General features: G+C 43.7%; 1 protein-coding gene across 1 annotated transcript in view; it reads left to right on the plus strand.

Annotated features, from left to right (window-relative positions):
- The window catches only part of tacr1a (tachykinin receptor 1a), a 33,427-nt gene that overhangs the window by 4,892 nt on the left and 1,035 nt on the right, over nucleotides 1-27,500 (plus strand). The window contains 5 exon segments of the mRNA XM_076992237.1: nucleotides 1,923-2,117; nucleotides 20,272-20,422; nucleotides 20,669-20,865; nucleotides 22,306-22,327; nucleotides 22,329-27,500. The exon segment at nucleotides 22,329-27,500 is cut by the window's right edge and continues 1,035 nt beyond it. Of these exon segments, the coding sequence (XP_076848352.1) occupies nucleotides 1,923-2,117; nucleotides 20,272-20,422; nucleotides 20,669-20,865; nucleotides 22,306-22,327; nucleotides 22,329-22,640 (877 nt within the window). The 3' untranslated portion in view covers nucleotides 22,641-27,500.

The following is a 27,500-nucleotide window of genomic DNA, read 5'->3' on the forward strand; positions in this document are numbered from 1 at the left end:
TGAGGAGATGAGGAGATGAGGAGGTGAAGAGATGAGGAGATGAGGAGGTGAGGAGGTGAGGAGATGAGGAGGTGAAGAGATGAGGAGGTGAGGAGGTGAGGAGATGAGGAGGTGAAGAGATGAGGAGATGAGGAGGTGAGGAGATGAGGAGGTGAAGAGATGAGGAGATGAGGAGGTGAAGAGGTGAGGAGGTGAGGAGATGAGGAGGTGAAGAGATGAGGAGATGAGGAGGTGAGGAGATGAGGAGGTGAGGAGGTGAGGAGGTGAGGAGATGAGGAGGTGAGGAGATGAGGAGGTGAGGAGATGAGGAGATGAGGAGGTGAAGAGATGAGGAGGTGAGGAGGTGAGGAGATGAGGAGGTGAAGAGATGAGGAGATGAGGAGGTGAGGAGGTGAGGAGATGAGGAGATGAGAATGCAGGCAGCTTGCCTCAGCATCACATCCCACATCCTTTCAAAAGACGAGCGTTTTATTCCCTTCTCCTGTGAAAACCATGATGGCACTCTGAAGCTGTGGTGGCCCAGGAGAAGGACGTGGAGGTTCTTCATGATCCTCAGACGAGGAGCTCTTTGAGACATTTACACTCACCGCATTAAAAGCATACAGGACATTTAAAAAGTGTCCAACTAGTCATTTTGTGCCATTCAAACATAAATAATCACATTATTATTGACTGTGCAGACTGACGGTGACTGAACAGGACAGAGAGGCTGTTTCATGTTAGCAAATGTTTATTCATGCAAATAAACACATGAATAAATTATTTCAGGGTGACCCTCTAGTAATCTTCAAAAATTTATTGAAAATGGTTTTTGAATTATTGATAGGACAAAGAGTAAAATAATATGTCAGCAAAAACATGTCAGAATAAGAATAGACTGGTTTATGTAAAGCAGATTGACATCTAATCAGTACAAAAGATCTAAATCAGTACAAATGAAAAGCACAAATCTAAAGTGTCTAATAATTCCCCTTGAATAATCAATTATTTCTGTTTATTTTACTTATTTCAAGCAAAACATGCTTTCATAAGACAATATTGCAGGAAGCAATATTGGAAGCTTAGAGCAAACTAAAACGAGGAGTGGCAGGAATCATCCTGAATCACACTTCAGGAGGTCAAGAATCATCCTGAATCACATTTCAGGAGGTCAGGAATCATCCTGAATCACACTTCAGGAGGTCAGGAATCATCCTGAATCACACTTCAGGAGGTCAAGAATCATCCTGAATCACACTTCCTGAATCACATTTCAGGAGGTCAGGAATCATCCTGAATCAGACTTCAGGAGGTCAGGAATCACCCTGAATCACACTTTCAGGAGGTCCTACGTGGACTGAGCAGGCCTGCTCCTTTATGTCCAATCAATACCTAACGTCTGATTTTGCATAATCATTGACTGAAGTAAGTAGTCAGAGCATGTTTAATTGTGCAGAAGGCACTCTCCCCCCATAAACACACCATGTTCTACAAACGATCAAGTGTAATAGCGGTACTCTGACCTTCTGACCTTCTTGATGCACCGAGCCCGTCGTGTTGCAGGTTGGTCTTCAGATCTCTGGTTGGCTCATAAAGTACAACATGCTCGTTTGATTGGGCTTTAGAAGACCAATCACTCTACACTGATTATAACAAACGACTCTAACCTTTTCGTTAGGTTTCATTTTCCACTGATTTTAAAGAATGCCAATGTGTACAACACCAGATGGAGCTTCAAGACATGTTTCATAAATCTTCTGATTATCAGACTTAACGTCTACAGGGCTGCGACTCTTAAGGGGGATCGTGAAGCCGCACAGCAAATGAAAGCTGACAAATGAAGTGTTAGGGTCACAGCTTTGATATGCAACCCGCCGGGTGTGCCTTTAAAAGGACCTGTTCTCAGCATCGCTGTCTGCTGCGCTCTCCGGCTCCCCCTGCAGGTACATGGCCATAATCCACCCTCTGAAGCAGCGGCTGTCGTCCACGCAGACCAAGGTGATCATCGGTGTGATCTGGGCCCTCGCCCTGCTGCTCGCCTTCCCACAGTACTATTACTCCAACACCGACTGGCTCCCCGGACGCGTCGTCTGCTACATCGACTGGCCCGAGTACACCCTCCTGGACTTCAAAACCACGTAAGACAACAATGCTGTCATTCATCTGGGGAGAGCTGTTTATTTGTGGCGGTAAGGGTTGGGATCAGGGTCGCAGAGTTCACTTCAAACCCCGTCTAACATACCTGCTATCGTATGTCTTGGCGATAGCCTGAATGGCTGCATGGAGTGTAAGATGCTGGCAGGAACTCTGAAGGAACCCAGATCTCCAGCAACAGGACTGGAGACCACTGACATATTTCAGAGTCTGAGCTAGAAAGAAATGTAACATTATCAATGGGCAAACATCAATAACAAATTAAAGAGTTAATCTGTGTCTAGGAAACAACTTATGTGTGCCGTTAGGGTGATTGTTTAGGTTGATGTTAGTGGGATAATCATTTATTTCAGGCCTATACAAGTTCTAGTTTATTTATATTGTTCTGTCTGCTCAGAGGCTAAATTTGGCAAGCAGAAAAGCTGAGATCCGGTTCGGTTCTTTATGTGACTGGATTAGATATGCCGTCAGCACCATGATTGGCTGAAACACACAACTGAGAGGAGAACACAGGGCCATGATTGGCTGAAACACACAACTGAGAGGAGAACACAGGGCCATGATTGGCTGAAACACACAACTGAGAGAAGAACACAGGGCCATGATTGGCTGAAACACACAACTGAGAGGAGAACACAGGGCCATGATTGGCTGAAACACACAACTGAGAGGAGAACACAGGGCCATGATTGGCTGAAACACACAACTGAGAGAAGAGCACCGGGATTTTTCGCCTATTAGATTTGAAGGAAAAGTTAAAGGCCCTGCTTAGTTCTTCTTTTAGAATTTTATGTGAAAAATAAACGTTTCTGCAAAGAATATTTCAGTTACCTTCCAATATCTTCCCCTAAAATGGCATTAAAAGGAGTGTTTTCAATTTTCACTGTTGCCTTTTATCATTCTGCTGTGTAGACGTGGACCCCAGCGGATTGATCGACAGTCTCAGTGCAAAACATAACCACCCAGTTTACCCAGTTTACCCAGTTTAGCCAGTATGGAGCAGGCAGAAAATATGATCTTGTATGAACCTGGATAGGTGAAAAGCTGATAATAGTCTGTGTCAACAGAGGCTAATTAAATGATCTGGTTAAATTACTGACGCCACAGTTCACTTTTTGTGTTCGTATATGAATATGCACACCTTCCCTAATACTCAGGCTGAGCACAGCAGAATGAACAAAGTGTGATAGGGTCTGTTAATTTCACAATTCATGAATTTGCACTACAGGCTAAAAAATACTGTACAGGACTTTAAAGACAGGACATTCACTCGAATAGCCGCCCACAGAGATTTGTTTGTGTAAATCCGTACAGCACAAAATTGTTAAAATGTTATTGTCAGTTTTGGTGTTAAAGCTGGTCTTGAACAGTGTGGACCACGTGATGTGTGATCCTTATCATAATGCCAGTATTAAGTAATGCCAGTATTTATTTTCAAGTGTTATATGTGTAAGTCTTTTTTTTGCATTTGTGTTTAGACTTTATTGAAATCAATCCCAGTCACCAGTGGCAACTAGGGATGTTGAAGATCATTGCAGAGTGTTGATGTTCACAACAGCCTGCTAAGAAGCTTCAACAACAGGCTCTGTTGTAATCTCACCGAAGCAGGCTTTCTCAGATCGTTGATTCTTTGATTCTGTTCTTTGAGCCTAAAGTCCGAGACCCAGCAGGGACATGCCCAACCTCTTCTCCTATTGGCTGGTATTGAGTTAAGGGTTGTTTTGGATTTGGGTTGGTAAAAGAAAAGTCTTGGGAAATGCCCTAAATGATTGTGTTTATGCTAATGGTTTTACGCCAAAGAATTTGATTCATTTGGGCTCCAGTACAAACCCTGGGCCTTCGTCTTCCCTTCAGTTTGTTCTGGCGGGTTTGTTGTACTGCCAGCTGCTGTGTTCAGGATTAGCAGAAGACCAAACGACTTGATTTCATGCTTGCTCAGTTTTATAGATGCCCAACCGACACGTGTCGTCCGTAGGGATTCGGCCTTGGAGGGGTGCGGGACGTGCGGGTCACTTCAGGCATCGTTGTGTCCCGCAATAAGGCACAACGTCCCGCTGATGAGAAACAATGCAAAGTCCGATAAGCAAATTCAACAGAGTGAGCAGATTGCTTTTCCTCAGCCAAATGCAGTCGTATAGATATCTGGGCTGTAACAGTTGATGAACGCGACCACCTTATTCAGAAAGGCTTTCATTGTAAAGAAGTGAAGATCCCAACCAGGTTGAGTGTTTTTCCGTTGTGCAGATGGTAATCGAGCATTTTTGAATGCTCAAAACATTCCGAGGCTCTCAGAGCCCTGCAGTCAGGATTTGAGTCCCAGCTGAGCCATCTGCCATCTGCGGAGAATCGCTCTCCACCTGTTATTATGGGGTGTAGTGGGGGGTCAGGTGCTTGGACTAAACTGTTCTGTCAATAACTTGGGATTAGTGTTCTCCCAATGTGCTAAAGTTCTCGACAGGGAGCTTGGTGGTTGGGATTGAGGCTCTGGCAGGTTTATCATTGTTAGATCTGCTATCATCCACGTAACATCTCTCATGTTCTTCCTCTATCCTGTCTCTCAGGTTTTAGATCTGCTTGGGTCTCCAGCTTGTACCGCTGCCCACACAGTTGGGCTTGTCTCAGTCCTCCCACCTGCTCCCTCTGAGCCCCTCCAGGAGACGGGCAGCAGCATTGCGGCTGCCATGGCAGTTATGCAGTCTGGAAGCTCTATTTTTGTAGCAGCCAAGATATTTTCTTGTTCTCCTCCTTTCGTTAGCACGTCGTTCTCTCTTACAGAACCTGGGCCCTTCGCAGGACACTGTGCCAGCACCAGCTCTCATTGCACTCCCTCATTTCTCTCTTCCTCACTTTCAGTCTCTTTTCTTTTCACCGCTGACGAAAATAGAGCTGCAAGTTCACGCCCATGTCGCCTGTGTTTGGAGAGCATGAATGAAAACACCTCTGCTTCTTGAAGGCAGCTGTGCTGTGTGTGTGCGCAGGAGACAGCTGTCTCTCGTCTGCCTGTCCACTTGTCTTCACCAAACAAGCTCTAAAAGCTTTGAACACGCAGTACACTTGTTCTTGATAATATCGAATGTTATTGTCAAAGACCCCCCCCCCCCCCCCCCCACACACACACACACACACACACATACACACACAATTGCACACTTATGCTGCAGTATTTGATTAGTTTGTGCAAGCCACTTTTGTGAATAGAGAATGTTTTATTTACTTGAAAAGACTGGATAGCTCTTGAGTCAACAGTCAGACTGGAGAGTGCACAAAGACGTTTGTTTGCGTGCACTCACGTGCACACACACACACACACACACACACACGCACACACACACACACACGCACGCACACACACACACACACGCACACACACACACGCACACACACACGCACACGCACGCACACACACACACACACACACACACACACACACACACACACACACACACACACACACACACACGAGTGGCAACATGAGCCCACAAGAAGGGGACGGTATTCTCTCGCTGTGCGTGCCAGTGATGAGCGTTCCCAACACTCCCGGCATCCACAAGCCTCCAGCTGCGAGCGTCTCCGTGCCTGGGTCCCTCCTGCCCGTGGAGACTGGCCACAAAATGAGACACGCATCCCAGTGGCTAGAGAGCAGGTTGTGTTTCCTAATGGAGTTGACACATCTGGAATCTACTTCAGCAGGGGAGGACGGTGCACTGACACGAACGAGTCTGGATTAGAGTCAAGGTCTATATGGAAGAGGTCTACTGTATATGGTAGTGTATATGGTAGAGGTGTATATGGTAGAGGTGTATATGGTAGAGGTGTATATGATGGTGTATATGGTAGAGGTATATATAATGGTGTATATGGTAGAGGTGTATATGGTAGAGGTATATATGATGGTGTATATGGTAGAGGTATATATGGTAGAGGTGTATATGATGGTGTATATGGTAGAGGTGTATATGGTAGTGTATATGGTAGTGTATATGGTAGAGGTGTATATGGTAGAGGTGTATATGATGGTGTATATGGTAGAGGTATATATAATGGTGTATATGGTAGAGGTGTATATGGTAGAGGTATATATGATGGTGTATATGGTAGAGGTATATATGGTAGAGGTGTATATGATGGTGTATATGGTAGAGGTGTATATGGTAGAGGTGTATATGATGGTGTATATGGTAGAGGTGTATATGGTAGAGGTGTATATGATGGTGTATATGGTAGAGGTGTATATGGTAGAGGTATATATGATGGTGTATATGGTAGAGGTATATATGGTAGAGGTATATATGATGGTGTATTTGGTAGATGTGTATATGGTAGTGTATATGGTAGTGTATATGGTAGAGGTGTATATGGTAGAGGTGTATATGATGGTGTATATGGTAGAGGTATATATAATGGTGTATATGGTAGAGGTGTATATGGTAGAGGTATATATGATGGTGTATATGGTAGAGGTATATATGGTAGAGGTGTATATGATGGTGTATATGGTAGAGGTGTATATGGTAGAGGTGTATATGATGGTGTATATGGTAGAGGTGTATATGGTAGAGGTGTATATGATGGTGTATATGGTAGAGGTGTATATGGTAGAGGTATATATGATGGTGTATATGATAGTGTATTTGGTAGAGGTGTATATGGTAGAGGTATATATGATGGTGTATATGGTAGAGGTCAGTGGTGATTGCTCTAAGACTGCAAGGGAAGCTCAGCTTCCCCTAAAATGTCAAAAATAAGTGATCAAACATAAACTGTTGTGTGTACATGTCATTGACTAAATATGCGCTACAACGCGCTCAACTTTTGTTCAGAATCAGCTTCTTATCACTGGTAACGACGCGGCTTTCCTCTCACTCAGTCCCGCAGCTTCACAGTGCTTTAAACGGTGTGGACGCTGAGCGTCTACAGAGTTCAATAACGAAGCAAAGAGTGCAGCGAAACGAGACGAGCCATTGGATAAATGCTGGGCTTTGTCCCGCCCATCGGACGCTCAGCGTCTCTGGGGGTCTATGGGGCAGTGGGCTGGCCTCGGGTGGCCCGGACGCTCAGCTTCTGCATGATGATTGGATGATCTGTCTGAGGCTGAATCCCTTTTTGATTGACAGCGAAATGAGCGAATCAGCGATCTTTTGGAGTAAACCTCCGCGGGAGCATTTCATTTTAATTTTTTTCATTCTGTTCTGAGTTGAACCGGAGATTTTCCTAATCCTCTTAGCGGCATTTTCTTCGTTAAAAACGACTAGCGACAAATCGAGCTTCTATTTTTGGTGGTTTTTGTTGTAGCTGCTTGTGTTTGGAGACTGACTTCTATCACTCAAGCAGAAATTGAGCTTCCCCTCCTTGAAAGACCAGCATCCGCCACTGGTAGAGGTGTATTTGATAAGTGTATATGGTAGAGGTGCATATGATGGTGTATTTGGTAGAGGTGTATATGGTAGTGTATATGGTAGAGGTGTATATGATGTTGTATATGATAGAGGTGTATTTGATAAGTGTATTTGGTAGAGGTATATATGATGGTGTATATGGTAGAGGTGTATTTGATAAGTGTATATGGTAGAGGTGCATATGATGGTGAGTATGGTTGAGGTGTATATGATGGTGTATTTGGTAGAGGTGTATATGGTAGTGTATATGGTAGAGGTGTATATGGTAGAGGTGTATAGGATGTTGTATATGATAGAGGTGTATTTGATAAGTGTATATGGTAGAGGTATATGGTGTATATGGTAGAGGTGTATTTGATAAGTGTATATGGTAGAGGTGCATATGATGGTGAGTATGGTAGAGGTGTATATGATGGTGTATTTGGTAGAGGTGTATATGGTAGTGTATATGGTAGAGGTGTATATGATGTTGTATATGATAGAGGTGTTTTTGATAAGTGTATATGGTAGAGGTGTATATGATGGTGTATATGGTAGAGGTGTATTTGATAAGTGTATATGGTAGAGGTGTATATGATGGTGAGTATGGTAGAGGTATATATGATGGTGTATTTGGTAGATGTGTATATGGTAGTGTATATGGTAGTGTATATGGTAGAGGTGTATATGGTAGAGGTGTATATGATGGTGTATATGGTAGAGGTGTATTTGATAAGTGTATATGGTTGAGGTGCATATGATGGTGTATTTGGTAGAGGTGTATATGGTAGTGTATATGGTAGAGGTGTATATGGTAGAGGTGTATATGATGTTGTATATGATAGAGGTGTATTTGATAAGTGTATATGGTAGAGGTATATATGATGGTGTATATGGTAGAGGTGTATTTGATAAGTGTATATGGTAGAGGTGCATATGATGGTGAGTATGGTTGAGGTGTATATGATGGTGTATTTGGTAGAGGTGTATATGGTAGTGTATATGGTAGAGGTGTATATGGTAGAGGTGTATAGGATGTTGTATATGATAGAGGTGTATTTGATAAGTGTATATGGTAGAGGTATATGGTGTATATGGTAGAGGTGTATTTGATAAGTGTATATGGTAGAGGTGCATATGATGGTGAGTATGGTAGAGGTGTATATGATGGTGTATTTGGTAGAGGTGTATATGGTAGTGTATATGGTAGAGGTGTATATGGTAGAGGTGTATATGATGTTGTATATGATAGAGGTGTATTTGATAAGTGTATATGGTAGAGGTGTATATGATGGTGTATTTGTTAGAGGTGTATATGATGTTGTATATGGTAGAGGTGTATATAATAGTGTATTTGGTAGAGGTGTATATGATGGTGTATTTGGTAGAGGTGTATATGATGGTGTATATGGTAGAGGTGTATATGATGGTGGATTTGTTAGAGGTGTATATGATGTTGTATATGGTAGAGGTGTATATAATAGTGTATTTGGTAGAGGTGTATATAATAGTGTATTTGGTAGAGGTGTATATGATGGTGTATTTGGTATAGGTGTATATGATGGTGTATTTGGTAGATGTGTATATGGTACTGTATTTGGTAGAGGTGTATATGGTAGAGGTGTATATGATGTTGTATATGATAGAGATGTATTTGATAAGTGTATATGGTAGAGGTGTATATGATGGTGTATTTGTTAGAGGTGTATATGCTGTTGTATATGGTAGAGGTGTATATAATAGTGTATTTGGTAGAGGTGTATATGATGGTGTATTTGGTAGAGGTGTATATGATGGTGTATATGGTAGAGGTGTATATGATGGTGTATTTGGTAGAGGTGTATATGATGGTGTATTTGGTAGATGTGTATATGGTAGTGTATTCGGTAGAGGTCTATATGGTAGAGGTGTATATGATGGGGTATATGGTAGAGGTGTATATGATAGTGTATTTGGTAGAGGTGTATATGATAGTGTATTTGGTAGAGGTGTATTTGATGGTGTTATTGGTAGAGGTGTATTTGATGGTGTATTTGGTAGAGGTGTATATGGTAGTGTATTTGGTAGAGGTGTATATGATGTATTTGGTAGAGGTGTGTATGATAGTGTATTTGGTAGAGGTGTATATGGTAGTATATTAAGAGGTGTATATGGTAGAGCTGTATATGATGTTGTATATGATAAAGGTGTATTTGATAAGTGTATATGGTATAGGTGTATATGATAGTGCAGTGGTTCTCAAACTGTGGTACGCGTACCACTGGTGGTACGCAGAGCACCCCGCGGTGGTACGCCAGATGAACTCGGAAAATAAAAGATGCTTTGAGGTTTTTTTTTTTTTACACAACACATTTTTTTTATTAAAACAGAATTATGACAAGTGCTGAAATTCAGAAACTAAAAGGGATTACTCGTATTATGTGCGGAGAAAATGTCGCTAAACAGTTCGACCTGGTGCATCTTTCAAACGACACGGTCACTCGCAGAATTGATGAAATGGTGGACAACGTCAGACAAACATTGACCGAGAGAATTAAAATGAGTAAATGCTTCTCACTGCAGTTAGATGAATCCCTAGATGTCGCAGATTTAGTCAACTTGCTCGTTTACGTGCGATATGAGTATGAGGGCATGTCGCACGAAGACTTTTTGTGCTGTAAACCAACCACTACCAACACGAACTACAGGAGAACTACATTATAACATATGTGTGTAATGAGCAGGGTTGCCAAATGCGTGAAACACACGCATTTGACCGTCTTCACACGCCACACATCCGATTTCTCACGTCGACAAAAAAAATCTAGTTTATTTACCTCTGATCCACATCTATGATTCAATGAGTTACTAGTTCGCTCTGGCGCCAACCATCGTGATATAGCCTAATACTTAATTCGTGTCTATTTTACATCCTCCCGGTAACAATTTACATTCGCCCCCCGCCCCCCCCCCCGTCAACAACTTAAACTTGCCAAACAGCTTTTTCTTTTTTTTTTTTTTTTTTTTTTTGGGGGGGGGGGGGGGGGGGGGGTGGTAGGTGGTACGTGGAGGTTTTTCGTTTGACAGTTGGTGGTACTTTGTCTAAAAAGTTTGAGAACCACTGTGATAGTGTATTTGGTAGAGGTGTATATGATGGTGAGTATGGTAGAGGTGTATATAATAGTGTATTTGGTAGAGGTGTATATGATGGTGTATTTAGTAGAGGTGTATATAGTAGTATATTTGGTAGAGGTGTATATGATAGTGTATTTGGTAGAGGTGTATATGATGGTGTATTTGGTAGAGCTGTATATAGTAGTATATTTGGTAGAGGTGTATATGGTAGAGGTGTATTTGATAATTTGGTAGAGGTGTATATGGTAGAGGTGTATTTGATAAGTGTATATGGTAGAGGTGCATATGGTAGTGTATATGGTAGAGGTGTATATGGTAGTGTATTTGGTAGAGGTGTATATGATAGTGTATTTGGTAGAGGTGTATATGATAGTGTATTTGGTAGATGTGTATATGATGGTGTATTTGGTAGAGGTGTATATGATAGTGTATTTGGTAGATGTGTATATGATGGTGTATTTGATAGAGGTGTATATGGTAGTATATTTGGTAGAGGTGTATTGGTAGAGGTGTATATGATGGTGAGTATGGTAGAGGTGTATATGATGGTGTATTTGTTAGAGGTGTATATGATGGTGTATTTGGTAGAGGTGTATATGGTAGAGGTATATATGATGGTGTATTAGTTAGAGGTGTATATGATGTTGTATATGGTAGAGGTGTATATAATAGTGTATTTAGTAGAGGTGTATATGATGGTGTATTTGGTAGAGGTGTATATGATGGTATATTTGTTAGAGGTGTATATGATGGTGAGTATGGTAGAGGTATATATAATAGTGTATTTGGTAGAGGTGTATATGATGGTGTATTTGGTAGAGGTGTATATAGTAGTGTATATTGTAGAGGTATATATGATGGTGTATATGATAGAGGTGTATATGATGGTGTGTATGGTAGAGGTTTATATGATGGTGTATTTGGTAGAGGTGTATATAGTAGTGTATATTGTAGAGGTATATATGATGGTGTATATGATAGAGGTGTATATGATGGTGTGTATGGTAGAGGTGTATATGATGGTGTGTATGGTAGAGGTGTATATGGTAGAGGTGTATATGGTAGTGTATTTGGTAGAGGTGTATATGATAGTGTATTTGGTAGAGGTGTATATGATAGTGTATTTGGTAGATGTGTATATGATGGTGTATTTGGTAGAGGTGTATATGATAGTGTATTTGGTAGATGTGTATATGATGGTGTATTTGATAGAGGTGTATATGGTAGTATATTTGGGTATGGTAGGGTGTAATATGGTGAGATGGTAGGTGTATGATGGTGTATTTGGTAGAGGTGTATATGAGGTAGTGTATATGGTAGAGGTGTATTATGGTAGTGTATAGGAAGAGGTGTATATAGAGGTGTATTGAAAGGTGTATAGATGTAGAAGGTATAGGAGTAGATATGGTGTATATGGTAGAGGTGTATTTGATAAGTGTATATGGTAGAGGTGCATATGATGGTGAGTATGGTAGAGGTGTATATGATGGTGTATTTGGTAGAGGTATGTATATGTTAGAGGAGTAAAAGTAGGTGTATATGGTAGAGGTGTATATGATGTTGTATAGGGTATTGATAGAGTGTATATGGTAAGGTGTATATGATGATTTGTTAGAGGTGTATATGTTGTATTGGTAGAGGTGTATATAATGTGTATTTGGTAGAGGTGTATATGAAGGTATTTGGTAGAGGTGTATATGATAGAGGTGTATTTGATGGTGTATTTGTTAGAGGTGTATATGATGTTGTATATGGTAGAGAGGTGTATATAAGTGTATTGGTAGAGGTGTATATAATAGTGTATTTGGTAGAGGTGTATATGATGGTGTATTTGGTATAGGTGTATATGATGGTGTATTTGGTAGATGTGTATATGGTACTGTATTTGGTAGAGGTGTATATGGTAGAGGTGTATATGATGTTGTATATGATAGAGATGTATTTGATAAGTGTATATGGTAGAGGTGTATATGATGGTGTATTTGTTAGAGGTGTATATGCTGTTGTATATGGTAGAGGTGTATATAATAGTGTATTTGGTAGAGGTGTATATGATGGTGTATTTGGTAGAGGTGTATATGATGGTGTATATGGTAGAGGTGTATATGATGGTGTATTTGGTAGAGGTGTATATGATGGTGTATTTGGTAGATGTGTATATGGTAGTGTATTCGGTAGAGGTCTATATGGTAGAGGTGTATATGATGGGGTATATGGTAGAGGTGTATATGATAGTGTATTTGGTAGAGGTGTATATGATAGTGTATTTGGTAGAGGTGTATTTGATGGTGTTATTGGTAGAGGTGTATTTGATGGTGTATTTGGTAGAGGTGTATATGGTAGTGTATTTGGTAGAGGTGTATATGATGTATTTGGTAGAGGTGTGTATGATAGTGTATTTGGTAGAGGTGTATATGGTAGTATATTAAGAGGTGTATATGGTAGAGCTGTATATGATGTTGTATATGATAAAGGTGTATTTGATAAGTGTATATGGTATAGGTGTATATGATAGTGCAGTGGTTCTCAAACTGTGGTACGCGTACCACTGGTGGTACGCAGAGCACCCCGCGGTGGTACGCCAGATGAACTCGGAAAATAAAAGATGCTTTGAGGTTTTTTTTTTTTTACACAACACATTTTTTTTATTAAAACAGAATTATGACAAGTGCTGAAATTCAGAAACTAAAAGGGATTACTCGTATTATGTGCGGAGAAAATGTCGCTAAACAGTTCGACCTGGTGCATCTTTCAAACGACACGGTCACTCGCAGAATTGATGAAATGGTGGACAACGTCAGACAAACATTGACCGAGAGAATTAAAATGAGTAAATGCTTCTCACTGCAGTTAGATGAATCCCTAGATGTCGCAGATTTAGTCAACTTGCTCGTTTACGTGCGATATGAGTATGAGGGCATGTCGCACGAAGACTTTTTGTGCTGTAAACCAACCACTACCAACACGAACTACAGGAGAACTACATTATAACATATGTGTGTAATGAGCAGGGTTGCCAAATGCGTGAAACACACGCATTTGACCGTCTTCACACGCCACACATCCGATTTCTCACGTCGACAAAAAAAATCTAGTTTATTTACCTCTGATCCACATCTATGATTCAATGAGTTACTAGTTCGCTCTGGCGCCAACCATCGTGATATAGCCTAATACTTAATTCGTGTCTATTTTACATCCTCCCGGGTAACAATTTACATTCGCCCCCCCGCCCCCCCCCCCGTCAACAACTTAAACTTGCCAAACAGCTTTTTCTTTTTTTTTTTTTTTTTTTTTTTGGGGGGGGGGGGGGGGGGGGGGGGGGGGTGGTAGGTGGTACGTGGAGGTTTTTCGTTTGACAGTTGGTGGTACTTTGTCTAAAAAGTTTGAGAACCACTGTGATAGTGTATTTGGTAGAGGTGTATATGATGGTGAGTATGGTAGAGGTGTATATAATAGTGTATTTGGTAGAGGTGTATATGATGGTGTATTTAGTAGAGGTGTATATAGTAGTATATTTGGTAGAGGTGTATATGATAGTGTATTTGGTAGAGGTGTATATGATGGTGTATTTGGTAGAGCTGTATATAGTAGTATATTTGGTAGAGGTGTATATGGTAGAGGTGTATTTGATAAGTGTATATGGTAGAGGTGCATATGGTAGTGTATATGGTAGAGGTGTATATGGTAGTGTATTTGGTAGAGGTGTATATGATAGTGTATTTGGTAGAGGTGTATATGATAGTGTATTTGGTAGATGTGTATATGATGGTGTATTTGGTAGAGGTGTATATGATAGTGTATTTGGTAGATGTGTATATGATGGTGTATTTGATAGAGGTGTATATGGTAGTATATTTGGTAGAGGTGTATTGGTAGAGGTGTATATGATGGTGAGTATGGTAGAGGTGTATATGATGGTGTATTTGTTAGAGGTGTATATGATGGTGTATTTGGTAGAGGTGTATATGGTAGAGGTATATATGATGGTGTATTAGTTAGAGGTGTATATGATGTTGTATATGGTAGAGGTGTATATAATAGTGTATTTAGTAGAGGTGTATATGATGGTGTATTTGGTAGAGGTGTATATGATGGTATATTTGTTAGAGGTGTATATGATGGTGAGTATGGTAGAGGTATATATAATAGTGTATTTGGTAGAGGTGTATATGATGGTGTATTTGGTAGAGGTGTATATAGTAGTGTATATTGTAGAGGTATATATGATGGTGTATATGATAGAGGTGTATATGATGGTGTGTATGGTAGAGGTTTATATGATGGTGTATTTGGTAGAGGTGTATATAGTAGTGTATATTGTAGAGGTATATATGATGGTGTATATGATAGAGGTGTATATGATGGTGTGTATGGTAGAGGTGTATATGATGGTGTGTATGGTAGAGGTGTATATGGTAGAGGTGTATATGGTAGTGTATTTGGTAGAGGTGTATATGATAGTGTATTTGGTAGAGGTGTATATGATAGTGTATTTGGTAGATGTGTATATGATGGTGTATTTGGTAGAGGTGTATATGATAGTGTATTTGGTAGATGTGTATATGATGGTGTATTTGATAGAGGTGTATATGGTAGTATATTTGGTAGAGGTGTATTTGGTAGAGGTGTATATGATGGTGAGTATGGTAGAGGTGTATATGATGGTGTATTTGTTAGAGGTGTATATGATGGTGTATTTGGTAGAGGTGTATATGGTAGAGGTATATATGATGGTGTATTAGTTAGAGGTGTATATGATGTTGTATATGGTAGAGGTGTATATAATAGTGTATTTAGTAGAGGTGTATATGATGGTGTATTTGGTAGAGGTGTATATGATGGTGTATATGGTGTATATGACGGTGTATTTGGTAGAGGTGTATATGGTAGAGGTATATATGATGGTGTATTTGTTAGAGGTGTATATGATGGTATATTTGTTAGAGGTGTATATGATGGTGAGTATGGTAGAGGTATATATAATAGTGTATTTGGTAGAGGTGTATATGATGGTGTATTTGGTAGAGGTGTATATAGTAGTGTATATTGTAGAGGTATATATGATGGTGTATATGATAGAGGTGTATATGATGGTGTGTATGGTAGAGGTTTATATGATGGTGTATTTGGTAGAGGTGTATATAGTAGTGTATATTGTAGAGGTATATATGATGGTGTATATGATAGAGGTGTATATGATGGTGTGTATGGTAGAGGTGTATATGATGGTGTGTATGGTAGAGGTGTATATGGTAGAGGTGTATATGATGGTGTATTTGGTAAAGGTGTATTTGTGTATTTTGCAGAGGTGTATATGGTAGTGTACAAGGTAGTTCACAACACTCACAATAACACTCAAGCTGCCTGCAGATACAAGGTAGTTCACAACACTCACAATAACACTCAACCCGCCTGCAGATACAAGGTAGTTCACAGCACTCACAATAACATCACTATTTCTGCTTCACTTTCACTTTGCATCTGTGTTGACGTCAGGCTGTCTCCACCCACCACAACAGTTCTGCCGCTCTGGATTGGTCCACGCTTTGGATTCACACTACAGCCACCTGTGCATGATGACTACAAGTGTCTGTGTCTTGTTCAAACCTGTGCAAATACACTCTTCATTATGTCTCAAATACACTCTTCATTATGTCTCAAAAATACTCCTCATTATGTCTCAAATACGCTCTTCAGTGTGTCTCAAAAACACTCTACATTACGTCTCCAACATACTCTTCATTATGACTCAAAAACTCATTACATCTCCATCACACTCTGCATTATGTTTCAAACACACTCTTTGTCATGTCTCAAACACACTCCTCATGATGTCTCAAACGCACTCTTCATTATTGTGTTGCGTGTACTGACACTACAATTATGATTCACATTTTTCTGCTTTGTCCATGTGTCATGGATAGGCCCAGTCTTGAACCTGTCCCATCGTGACTCTTTCTTCGGACATGGTAGCACCCTGGTATGGCCTTTGGTGCCCGGCATGGCCCTAACTCTGTTCTGAGAAGGAGAGTGAGGGAGACAAGAAAAAGAGAGGAACAAGACACACAGGAACAATGTGGGCATGTTTTACATACTGAGGAACTTTGTGGAATGTTCTACAGTAACCCCCAATATGGCTGTTAGTAATTCCTCTCTCAGTCATCACACATGCCCCGAACAAGCACGCCTGCAACATTATCTTTGATTAGATCGAGATTATCTTGGTGAAACATTTTCTTGCCTTCTCTCTCGATTGGTTACATTTACATTTATGGCATTTGGCAGACGCCCTTATCCAGAGCAACTTACATTTTGATCTCATTTTTTTATACAAGTGAGCAATTGAGGGTTAAGGGCCTTGCTCAGGGGCACCTCAGTCATGGCCTCAGGTCTGGGAATCGAACCCACGAACCTCCGGTCACAAGACCAGTTCCCTACCCACCAGGCTACGACTGCCCCATGCCCCATGGTTATTCTCATCTTTGCCACTTTCTCACTCTCTTTCATGTCATCTATATCTCAGTTTCTCTTTCTGTTCTGTCTCCAGCATCTCCCTCAGCATCTCTCACTTCCTCTCCCTCTCTCTCTCTCTCTCTCTCTCTCTCTCTCTCTCTCTCTCTCTCTCTCTCTCTCTCTCTCTCTCTCTCTCTCTCTCTCTCTCTCTCCTGCTGGCCTCTGATGGTCTGTACTCGGCCCTGTGCTGATTTTTGCAAATTGCCATGAATCTGCCCATCAGGCCAGGACCAGCAGAGTCGGTGACACACACATCCGTGTTCACCTCAGCAGGCCCATACACACACTCCAGCTCACGTGGAATATAAAAGAGGTCTGCACGTGTGTGTAATGGAGGCAGTGCTAAAAAAACAGTCTGGTAACAGGGTGTATTACATCATTAACGCTATTTGATAAGATTTGTGACCTCTAATGAGTTTGCCAGGCTTGTCTTTTGCTGGACGCATTTTGTTTAGTCAGAGGACCCAGCTCGACCATACGTGTGACAAGACAACGCGTCAAGCCCTCTGGTATTACCGGAAGTAGGGCAGACGTGATCGGGTGAATAATTTAATAACGCACAATCAAGCTGTCAAACCCATGTCACTGCGGTCGCGATAGTTATTATTAAATCACAAAATTGGCTATTTCCGTGTTGGTTTTGGGCACGCGAGCCCTGCACCTCAGACATTGCCGCCCTTTCGACGGCGGCTAATAAATCCCCGCACGCGGTTCTCCGGTCCTTTGCACAGATTTCCTCCGCGGCGAGTTCAGAAATAGAAAAACCCGACATGCCGTTGAGGAATGTAATTATGCTACCATTCCATCTGACCGACCCTGGTCTGCTAGATAGGATGAACGCAAAAAATGCAATCTCTTCCCCAGATACCGTCATCATTTACAAACTGCAGAATGAAGTGAAATATATTTCCGGGTCTACTGTTATTGTCCAGAAGTTTAGATGTTTAATTTGGCAATACAGAAACCAATGTTTGCAATGTATATAAAACATGTGGTTGTCTCACAGAAGGCCTAGCAGAATTTTAGACGTCGTCATGTCGTATTGTATTTGTATTTATGCTGGCTTCTGCGAGTGTATAATTTAGCTCTTTAAAAATTAGTAATTGTTTTCTATGAATTCCACTCGTGTTTGACAGTGTAGCAAGAAAGAGAATCTTTCTTGGAAGACTGTGTTTCACTCTCCATTTCCCTCTCTAAACACAGCGCTGGAATAATAACCTCGAGTCTGCTGATGACACGTGGTCTATATCAAACAAACCTCCGGGGTGTTTAGACTACGAGGCCCAATATTGGAATTGAGACGGGAAGTTTGACAGCCTTCCACCGCCGTCCGCTTCGAGTCCGTCTTCTGTCCTGGGACGTGCCGTTTGGACGTTCGCGATCGCGGCGTTGAAACCGAAGGAGTCTGCCACCGAAATGAGTCTAGCGTCTGTTCCTTTGCTTACCGAGGGCTATGAATGGACCCTTTGTTGAGACACGTGGCTTTCTCATTTCAACGCTAACGCGCGTCTTCTGGTAAGTGGTGGGATCAATTAGCCTTGATTACAGAACCGATAAAAAAAAAAACTGATGGAAGATATCGAGTTTGGCTGTCTGCTTTGACAGTCCAACTGGGCTGACAGACGGACACCCACAAAAACCTGCCAGACGGGAGTGCGTGTGTTTTCCGGATAGGGACACGCGCACCCAGACTCAGAAAGTGGATTATGATCTAATTTTTTTTTACATAACTATTTGTGTCCTTTGATGAACAGCATGTGGTTAGCTCAGTGGGCGATCCTTTCTGATAACGCTCTCACGCTCTTTTCGCTCTGTGATTGTAGTTAATTTTTGCGAAAATGGACTGCGAGGCCGCAGCTGTGTGTAGAGCAGTTGGGTCAATGGATTATGACTCCCACAGAGTCCCTGCTGAATCGACACTGGTCTGTCTCTCTATCCATCTCTCTCTATTTCTGTCTCCCCCTCTCCCTCCCTCCCTCTCTCCCTCTCTCTCACTGTCCCCCCGTATCCATCACTCACTCTCTTTCTCTCTCCTTCTCTCTCTCTAGAGACGCAGAAGAGCCATAAATGCTGTCCAGGCTCCATGTGCATCACCTGTGCCACCATGAAACCCCAATTTTACAGGTTTTAAAGACGCTGTGGTGTGTGTGGTATGTTTTCTGATGTCCGTGACTCCTGATGCCGAGGAGGCTCAGTGCTGGGGGGACGTCTGTGAGGTTTGAGGATGTGTCAGTCTCGTGTCTCTAGAACAGGGGTACTCAAATAGAAATTAGGGGGGGGGGGGGGGGGGTGGTTGAACGTATTTGGGCTTCTGCTATCTGTTGTTGCAATCGCGGTGCGCGATTTCAAAATAAGAGCGGATAGCGCGATAAAAAAAATTCATAAAAAAAAAACACTTTTCAAAACAATATGGGTGGACCAATGGCACCAATATGGGTGGACCAATGGCACCAATATGTGTGGACCAATGGCACCAATATGCCGCTTGTTGAGAGTGCGGACCTCTCTGGCCCTCAACGTTCCTGTGTTCTGACGGTCCATCTCAGCAAATAATGGAGGAGGCTTGTGTTTAGTTGGAGGACGTCCTGGGATGGTGGGGGGACACGGTGGAGGACATTAGTCTGTCCCTGTGTCCCCCTACGCCGTCTCCTCACGCTGCTGTAACCTGCTGAATGGTCATTCAAAATCTCATCGATGCTGTCTGTAAGCCTGACGATCCGAGCGTGGTGTGCGACTGGGACAGGGTGGGTGGGGTGGTGTAGGGTGATGTGGTGTAGGGTGGGGGTGGGGGAGCCGTCTTGGCCACACGCCACCGTCATGCCGCTGTGGGCGACCGCAGATCGTCCGGGTGGGAGCGGCCAGCCGCGTCATGTTTGAAAAGAGGAGTGCAAATGTCACGGAAGCCGCGAGTAAATGTCTCCAAAAGCACAGAGCTTAGCCGGGAGGCTGGGACTGTGTCGGTGTGATCGAGCCTTTAAGGGGTACGCGGTGTCCGCCTCTCCTCTTCTCTCACTTGTCTTACACTTTGTCCCTCTCCCCCTCTTTCTTCCCCTCTCCTCCCCTCTCTCTCCCCCTCTCTCCTCCCCTCTCCCCCTCTCTCGCTCTCTCTCTCCCTCTCTCCCTCTGACTGTAGTTACTACGTGTGCGTGGCGATCCTGCTCTATTTCCTGCCCCTGCTGGTGATGGGATGTGCCTACCTGGTGGTGGGTCTGAACCTGTGGGCTGGTGAGATCCCCGGAGATTCTTCCAACCGCTACCACGAGCAGCTCGCCGCTAAGCGCAAGGTCCTCCCCGCATTCACACACACACACACACACACACACACACACACACACACACACACACACACACACACACACACACACACACACACACACACACACACACACACACACACATTGCCCTGTTATTTTTCCTCCTTCGCTTGGGGCCACACAGCACACACTTCTCCATCTCGTGCACCTCACACACCCGTCTGCTCTCTTTCGTGCCGGTGATGCGCTCGTCTCGCTCGCCGCTGCCCCCTGCAGGTGGTGAAGATGATGATCGTGGTGGTGTGCACGTTTGCCGTCTGCTGGCTGCCCTATCACGTCTACTTCCTGATCCACCAGTTCTTCCCCGAGCTCTTCGAGAGGCCTTTCATCCAGCAGGTCTACCTCGCCATTATGTGGCTGGCAATGAGCTCCACCATGTACAACCCCATCATCTACTGCTGCCTGAATGACCGGTACACACACACACACACATACACTAACACACACACACACACACACACACACACACACCGGGTTTCCATCCAAACCTTTCGAAAAAATAATGCGCAATTTCCAAGTTTCGGCAGAAAAAAATGCGAATTAAACCTTGTTTCCATTCATTACAGTTATGCGAATAAACTTTAGATCACGTGAGAGGACGCCAAACAATAGTGGTTTTACGTCCATCTGGCAGTTACGCATTTTTGCACGTTGAGGTTTTGAAACATTTTTTTCTTTTTCTTTTCTATACATGGAGAAGTTAAATTCAATTTTTGCTCTCTCAACTGTTTTTGTATGTATTTGCCGTCTTTACATCGCGATCATGTACAGAACCACATGACTTGAGGCATGATACGTCATCGTTTATGCGAAAAACCCTTTTCCATCCAGTTTTTTCGAATTTTGGCGATGCGATAGTCTAACTTTTCCACCTCCTCCTAGCGTAAAAATCTTTTTGCGATATTTGGGGCTTTTTTCGAATTTTGGTCTTTTTCCATCCAGCTCTTTTCATGCGCATTTTCAAAATGCGCAAAAACTTGGTGGATGGAAAACCCTCTACTAACACACACACACACACAAACACACACACTAACACACACACTAACACACACACACACTAACACACACACTAACACACACACTAACACACACACACGCACATGCACACACACACACACACACACACACACTAACACACACACTAACACACACACACACTAACACACACACTAACACACACACTAACACACACACACGCACACACACACACATGCACACACACACACACACACACACACACACACACACACACACACACACACACACAGATAGTGTTTTCTCTGAGGTTGAATTTGAGGGGAGGAGTGGGTCACAGTTTTGGTTTAACATAAACTGACATTTGTTTCACTCAGTTTATTTCTTGGACAGAGAAAAGAGTCAAACCATTTTGGCTGTTAGGGACTTGATCAGTGTCTCACACCCACACCCACACCCACACACACACACACACACACACACACACACACACACACACACTTCTGTCAGATTCAGTCACTCCATCTGTGCCGTGTCTTAGTATCACTGTGGTTTTAAGTGACAACAAAGACACAGGGGGCCAGTGGCATGAACTCCTCCTCCCTCACAGAATTCAGCTCTGCCGTAGTCACACACTAACACTGCCACACAGGGAGGGTTTAAACACACACAGGTTCTCTCTCTCTCTCTCTCTATCCCTCTCTCTCTCTCTCTCTCTCTTTCTCTCACCCACTCCTTTTTGTCTTCACTTGTCCCACAAGGCACATCGCCCTCCCGCTTTCCACACATAAGTGCAGTGTGTGTGTGTGTGTGTGTGTGTGTGTGTGTGTGTGTGTGTGTGTGTGTGTGTGTGTGTGTGTGTGTGTGTGTGTGTGCAGGTTCCGCGCTGGTTTCAAGCGGGGCGTTCCGCTGGTGCCCGTGCGTGCCCCCTGGCTCCAGTGACGGTATGGAGCTCAAGTCCACACGTCACCTGCACACCCAGACCAGCGTGTGCAAGAGCATGCGCATGGAGACCAGCGTCTCCGCCATGCTGCCCTCGGCCGAGGACGCCACCAAGACCCCCTCCTGGGCGGCGTCCGGGGGAGGGGGGCGGGGCTCGGCCGTCCACAGCCCCTCCCTGGAGCTCACGTCCAACGGCTCGTCTTCCCGGAGCATGTCCAAGACGGTGTCGGAGACGTCCAGCTTTTACTCCAGCAACAACCTCCCTGCCTAGGAGACCAACTCACTGGAGACCCAGAAGAAATGTCCCCGCCTGAAGCTGTGGTTGTGGAATTAATGGATCCATTCATCTCCGTGCAAACGTGTCATCTCCGCGTAATCCTTCTTAAGGACCACCTAGAGCAGGCTTGTGTGTGTGTGTGTGTGTGTGTGTGTGTGTGTGTGTGTGTGTGTGTGTGTGTGTGTGTGTGTGTGTGTGTGCTGACTACAGTGATTGACGTGGTCAATTCCTCCCCTGCTGATGGACTTTGCTGTCCTCTGCCAGCCGTAGAGAGGCCCCTCTGAGGACACTGGCCATTTCCTGTTTGCTGCCTCTGTCCAGCCTGGAAATGAGTGCGGGACTCCCAGCAGGACAACACGCAGGACAACACGCATCCAGGGACGCTGCTGGAATTAACCAGCGCTATGAGAGATCTGGGTGGCTGTGATCCATTACAGTTCACTATCCTGTGACACTGATGAATGTACATCCTATACAATATCTAAACACACACACACACACACACACACACACACACACTGGCATCTGAGACCAAGAATCCTGCACCAGGTCTGTTAACAGGACTATGTGAATCCCATTAGAATGTGGAAAACGTTGAGTTCGAGCTAACGATGAGTTGACCAGACGGACATGGCTGTGGCCAGATGGACACTAGCTGTACGCTGTATAGGTTTTACGGAATAGAGTAAACTTACCCCATAGCATAAAGCAATATCACACAGTGCATTATGGGGGATTGAGTCCATAACAGTGGGTCCATGGGCAAACAAACAGCTTCAAATTAGCATGAAATGCTTCTGGCAACTACAGGGTAGAGAACAAAGAAGGGATCCCAAAGAAGAGCCATGTTTGGGTGTCTAATGCACTGGCATCAAAATATCCCCCAGGCTCCTAGTGCCGAACTGTGATCATGGGCTTCTCGAGCTCAACAATGCTATTGGCCAATACACGTGGGGGCGGAGCTTGCAGCTTTGCCCTTCTGATTTCAGCTACGGTTGTCTCTAGCTGCCGTGTTTCTCCTCTGTTTATCCGTCAAACCCCAAAGATCCAGCCGCAGTTCGCAGACGGCCGGCCCCTCCCACCGACCTAGCTGGGGGCAAAATTAGCTGCGGAGGCAGCCGGCCCTCCCGCTGAATTTGGCCTCCCACAGGCCCGGCGGCCGGCGCGACGGCGTCCGCACAGCAGGGCGCCCTGGTGGGGCAGGAAAACAAAACGACTGGGCCAGCGGACGACGGGGGAGGGGCGGGAGGGCGGGACACCTGTCGCGTTAGGTCACAGAGGCCGGTATGTACCAGCGGTGTCGGTTTTCCTGCCCCGCTGAGAGAGGAAGAGGCACGGCGTGCTCGGAGCGATCTCACACACGTCTCACGCGGACTCACCGTGTCACTCTTTCCATGTCTATGTGTGTGTGCTCTTTTTCTCTTCTCGAGAACGGTGGCCTTAGAATTCACAGAACATTTCAAAAATGTATTTACAATAAGCCCTCATGAATAATTCAGTGGTTTACTCTCCAACGCAAACCTCAAGAAGGTGCTTCTGGTGAGTGAATGCCTGGTGAATCCAAAACCCCTCTCTGTTTGGATACATGTCAGTAAACAGCACCTGGTCCACGTAAGAACCTCCATTCATCTGCAACCTGAGTGAAGTTGAACAATAATCTCAAATGAACACAAATGCCAAAAGTTTGCAGAATATGGATGGGTCTTTGAACGGCTGTCGGTGAGCTCTTTGGGGACTTTTCTTTTGAAGTCTGGTATGCAGCTCTTTGGGGACTCTTCAGGATGCAAAAGCAGCTGAGAGATACTGCTTTGTGCACTCCTGCTTTGTGCACTCCTGCTATGTGCACTCCTGCTCTGTGCACTCTTGCTTTGTGCACTCCTGCTCTGTGAACATTGCACAATTGCCACAATGCAAAAGGAGTGTCTGTTTGGGATTTATGGAGGGCCTCTGTGTTCACAGTAGCAAACCCCTTACACATGTGAACATAGCAGGATAGTGTCACCTAGGGGAGACCTAGACCAACTAAAATAACAAAAACAACAAACCCTTCTGCAGACTAAGACCTCAAGGTTCAAGGTTCAAGGTTTCTCAAAACATTCTTCCAAATGTTGAGAAGCCTGTATAAACAGTGGTCAGACATTTGGGTGTGTTGCGCTTCCTTTGTTCAAGTGGTTTCCATCCAAGCCGCCGCTTGAAGTTAATGTCTGTCTCCAGAATTCCACACACAATTCCTCAAGCGATTAGGAAAAACTGTCACACGTTAGCCACCTGCTGCAGACTTTTAATCATGGCAATCTTAATATTTCAGAAGGGAAAGGTAGCGGAGCTCGGCAGGTGGGACTGCAAACCCGAATATTTGCACCTGCGACATTTCCGTCGTGTAGGAACACGCAGATACCGTTTAAATTTTAGTGAAAACAGTGACAGGTCCAAGTTGGTTTGGATCAGTAAACGTTCAAATATGGGACACTGAGAAACAATGTAAAAACTTCAGCTGTCAGCGTCAGTCCAGAGAAACGCTGTTTTCTCTTTTGATTTGCTACATTTTGAGGCGTTTTACCATCAACATTGTTTATCAGTTCCTCCACCAGTTCCTTCAAGTATGGGTAGTGATTAACCCTTACCCAAAGGTGTGGATCATGCTCGCATGGCATTCTGGGTCTTGTAGTTCCGGGGCAGTTGTTCTGGGGCAGTTGGCTGATGCTCCCAACCTCAGACTGAGCGAGTTCAAAACCAAAAGGCGATAATAACTCCATGGTGATAATACGGCCCACTGTTTACTAATAACTCCATGGTGATAATACGGCCCACTGTTTACTAATAAACACAAACTGGCAGCGGGGGTGTCTCAAGAGACACAAACCAATTTGCAGATGCAAAACTTGAAAGCTTTATCTTTGAACTTTCCTTTCTCTTTCCAGCCGTATAATTGGTGCCTCTGTGCGTGGGTATATATGTATTTTTGTGTGTCTGTTTGTGCTTTAAGAGTAATTACTCCAAGACTCTATTCCAACCATAGACAGACGGGTTTGGAATAAAATCCATATGAAGATAGTCTCACCACCTCAACACACAGGTCCCCAAACAAACACACACACACACACACACACACACACACACACACAACCTGTGTTTGCTGCTCCCTCTGCACACATGTAGACTCCACAGCTCCCCCTGCTGTTCTGGAGTATGTGTGCTGGGAATTGCCCAATCAGAGTGCGCTGGGAACCGCCCAATCAGAGCGCGCTGGGAACCGCCCAATCACTCAGCCTGCAACAGTGCGTGTGTTCACAAGATGAGGTGATGGTAGAAGGTTAGAAGAGAGTCTGGGAGGCATTTAAAACATGTAAACAAAATTAAAAAGAGAGGAGGGCAGAGATGATCGTCTCAATCACTGTCCAATCAGAGAAATTACCCAAGAGAGGAGACCATGATGGGATGAACAACAGCTGTGTGTGAGTGTGTGTGTGTGTGTGTGTGTGTGTGTGTGTGTGTGTGTGTGTTTGTTTGTATTAACTTGTGATTACAGAAGCAACACAATACCCATGAGTAGCCCTGCTGTTAGGTCTATTCTGTTGATGTACTTGTTTGTGTGTGTGTGTGTGTGTGTGTGTGTGTGTGTGTGTGTGTGTGTGTGTGTGTGTGTGTGTGTGTGTGTGTGTGTGTGTGTGTGTGTGTGTGTGTGTGTGTGTGAGTGTGAGTTCTGTTCATGTCCCGGCTGCTAGAGCTCATCAATAGAAGTGAGTGGATCTTTGATGCCGTTCCAGATGCCCATTCATGAACCACAGAGCTGATCTGAGGTCAGATTCACCCTTGCCTCTACATATGTATAAAAGGTTAGAGCTAGTCCTGATACAGCGTACCACACCTTTGGTAGACAGTGACAGGGAGCACACAGCCCAGGTTGTTCAAATAATACCAGGCAGAGTTGGGCTGAGGGGTTGTCATCTCATTTTTGTTTACTAAGAGGAATTCAGAGGTGGAATGTAATAATCATGGTATCAGGACCCATAAGGTATTTGTAATTTGTAATGTATATTGTAATGTATTCTGCAATGTCATTTTAAGTGCTGAGCTGGCAAGGTTCTTCTTTAAAAACCCATTAGCGACATTTAACACTGTTTATATCGTCATCAAGGTGTATTCCATAACAGCATAATTCTCTTCTATAGGCTGTGTATGTTTTGACTCTAAAGACGCCTTCAGTGGCAAAGTCGAATTAGATATTTTTCGCATGCATGAAGTCTTTAGCCTAACTTTGTGCTTTTGTAGATGATTTAGTAGGTGGCTCGGTGTTCATGGAATTATATGAATCTTTTTGTAACCTAACACTTTCTTAGGTAACTTAAACAAGCAGGGGATCTTTAATTGGCGGTAAGTTTTGGTTTGCTTCGAACAACGTTGTGGCACGAAATCAATAGTTCTGGAACCTGATCTCGATTTCCACGGGAGCTAATTAGTTCGTTGAAATTCCAGTTTGTTGGTTCCCACTGGCACATTGATCATCCATCGCCTGCGGGGAGTTCCGTCAGTCCATACGAGCCTTCGCCACTCCATACCGCCGGCCTTTTAATTGACAGGCCTACGGAAAGCGGCCGTTGTGGCTAGCAGGTGACGGTATACGATTGCCATCAGAACCGAGTTTGTGCCGCCTCCGGACGCAGCATGGCCTGAGCAATACAGCCACAAAAGAATAAGGCTTTATTCACAACGTCAAGGTTTTGGCAGCTGAGTTGCGTGTTGTGACAGGTAACCATCTGGCATGTCAAGCAACACGTGGATGAGAACGTGCTGTGTTAGCAGGTCTGTAGTTTTTACTGGGAGAGAGCGCCAAGCCTTAAATATCTCCGATTG

The sequence above is a fragment of the Brachyhypopomus gauderio genome, unplaced genomic scaffold (genome assembly GCF_052324685.1).
Source record: "Brachyhypopomus gauderio isolate BG-103 unplaced genomic scaffold, BGAUD_0.2 sc91, whole genome shotgun sequence".
Taxonomy (NCBI): Eukaryota; Metazoa; Chordata; class Actinopteri; order Gymnotiformes; family Hypopomidae; genus Brachyhypopomus; species Brachyhypopomus gauderio.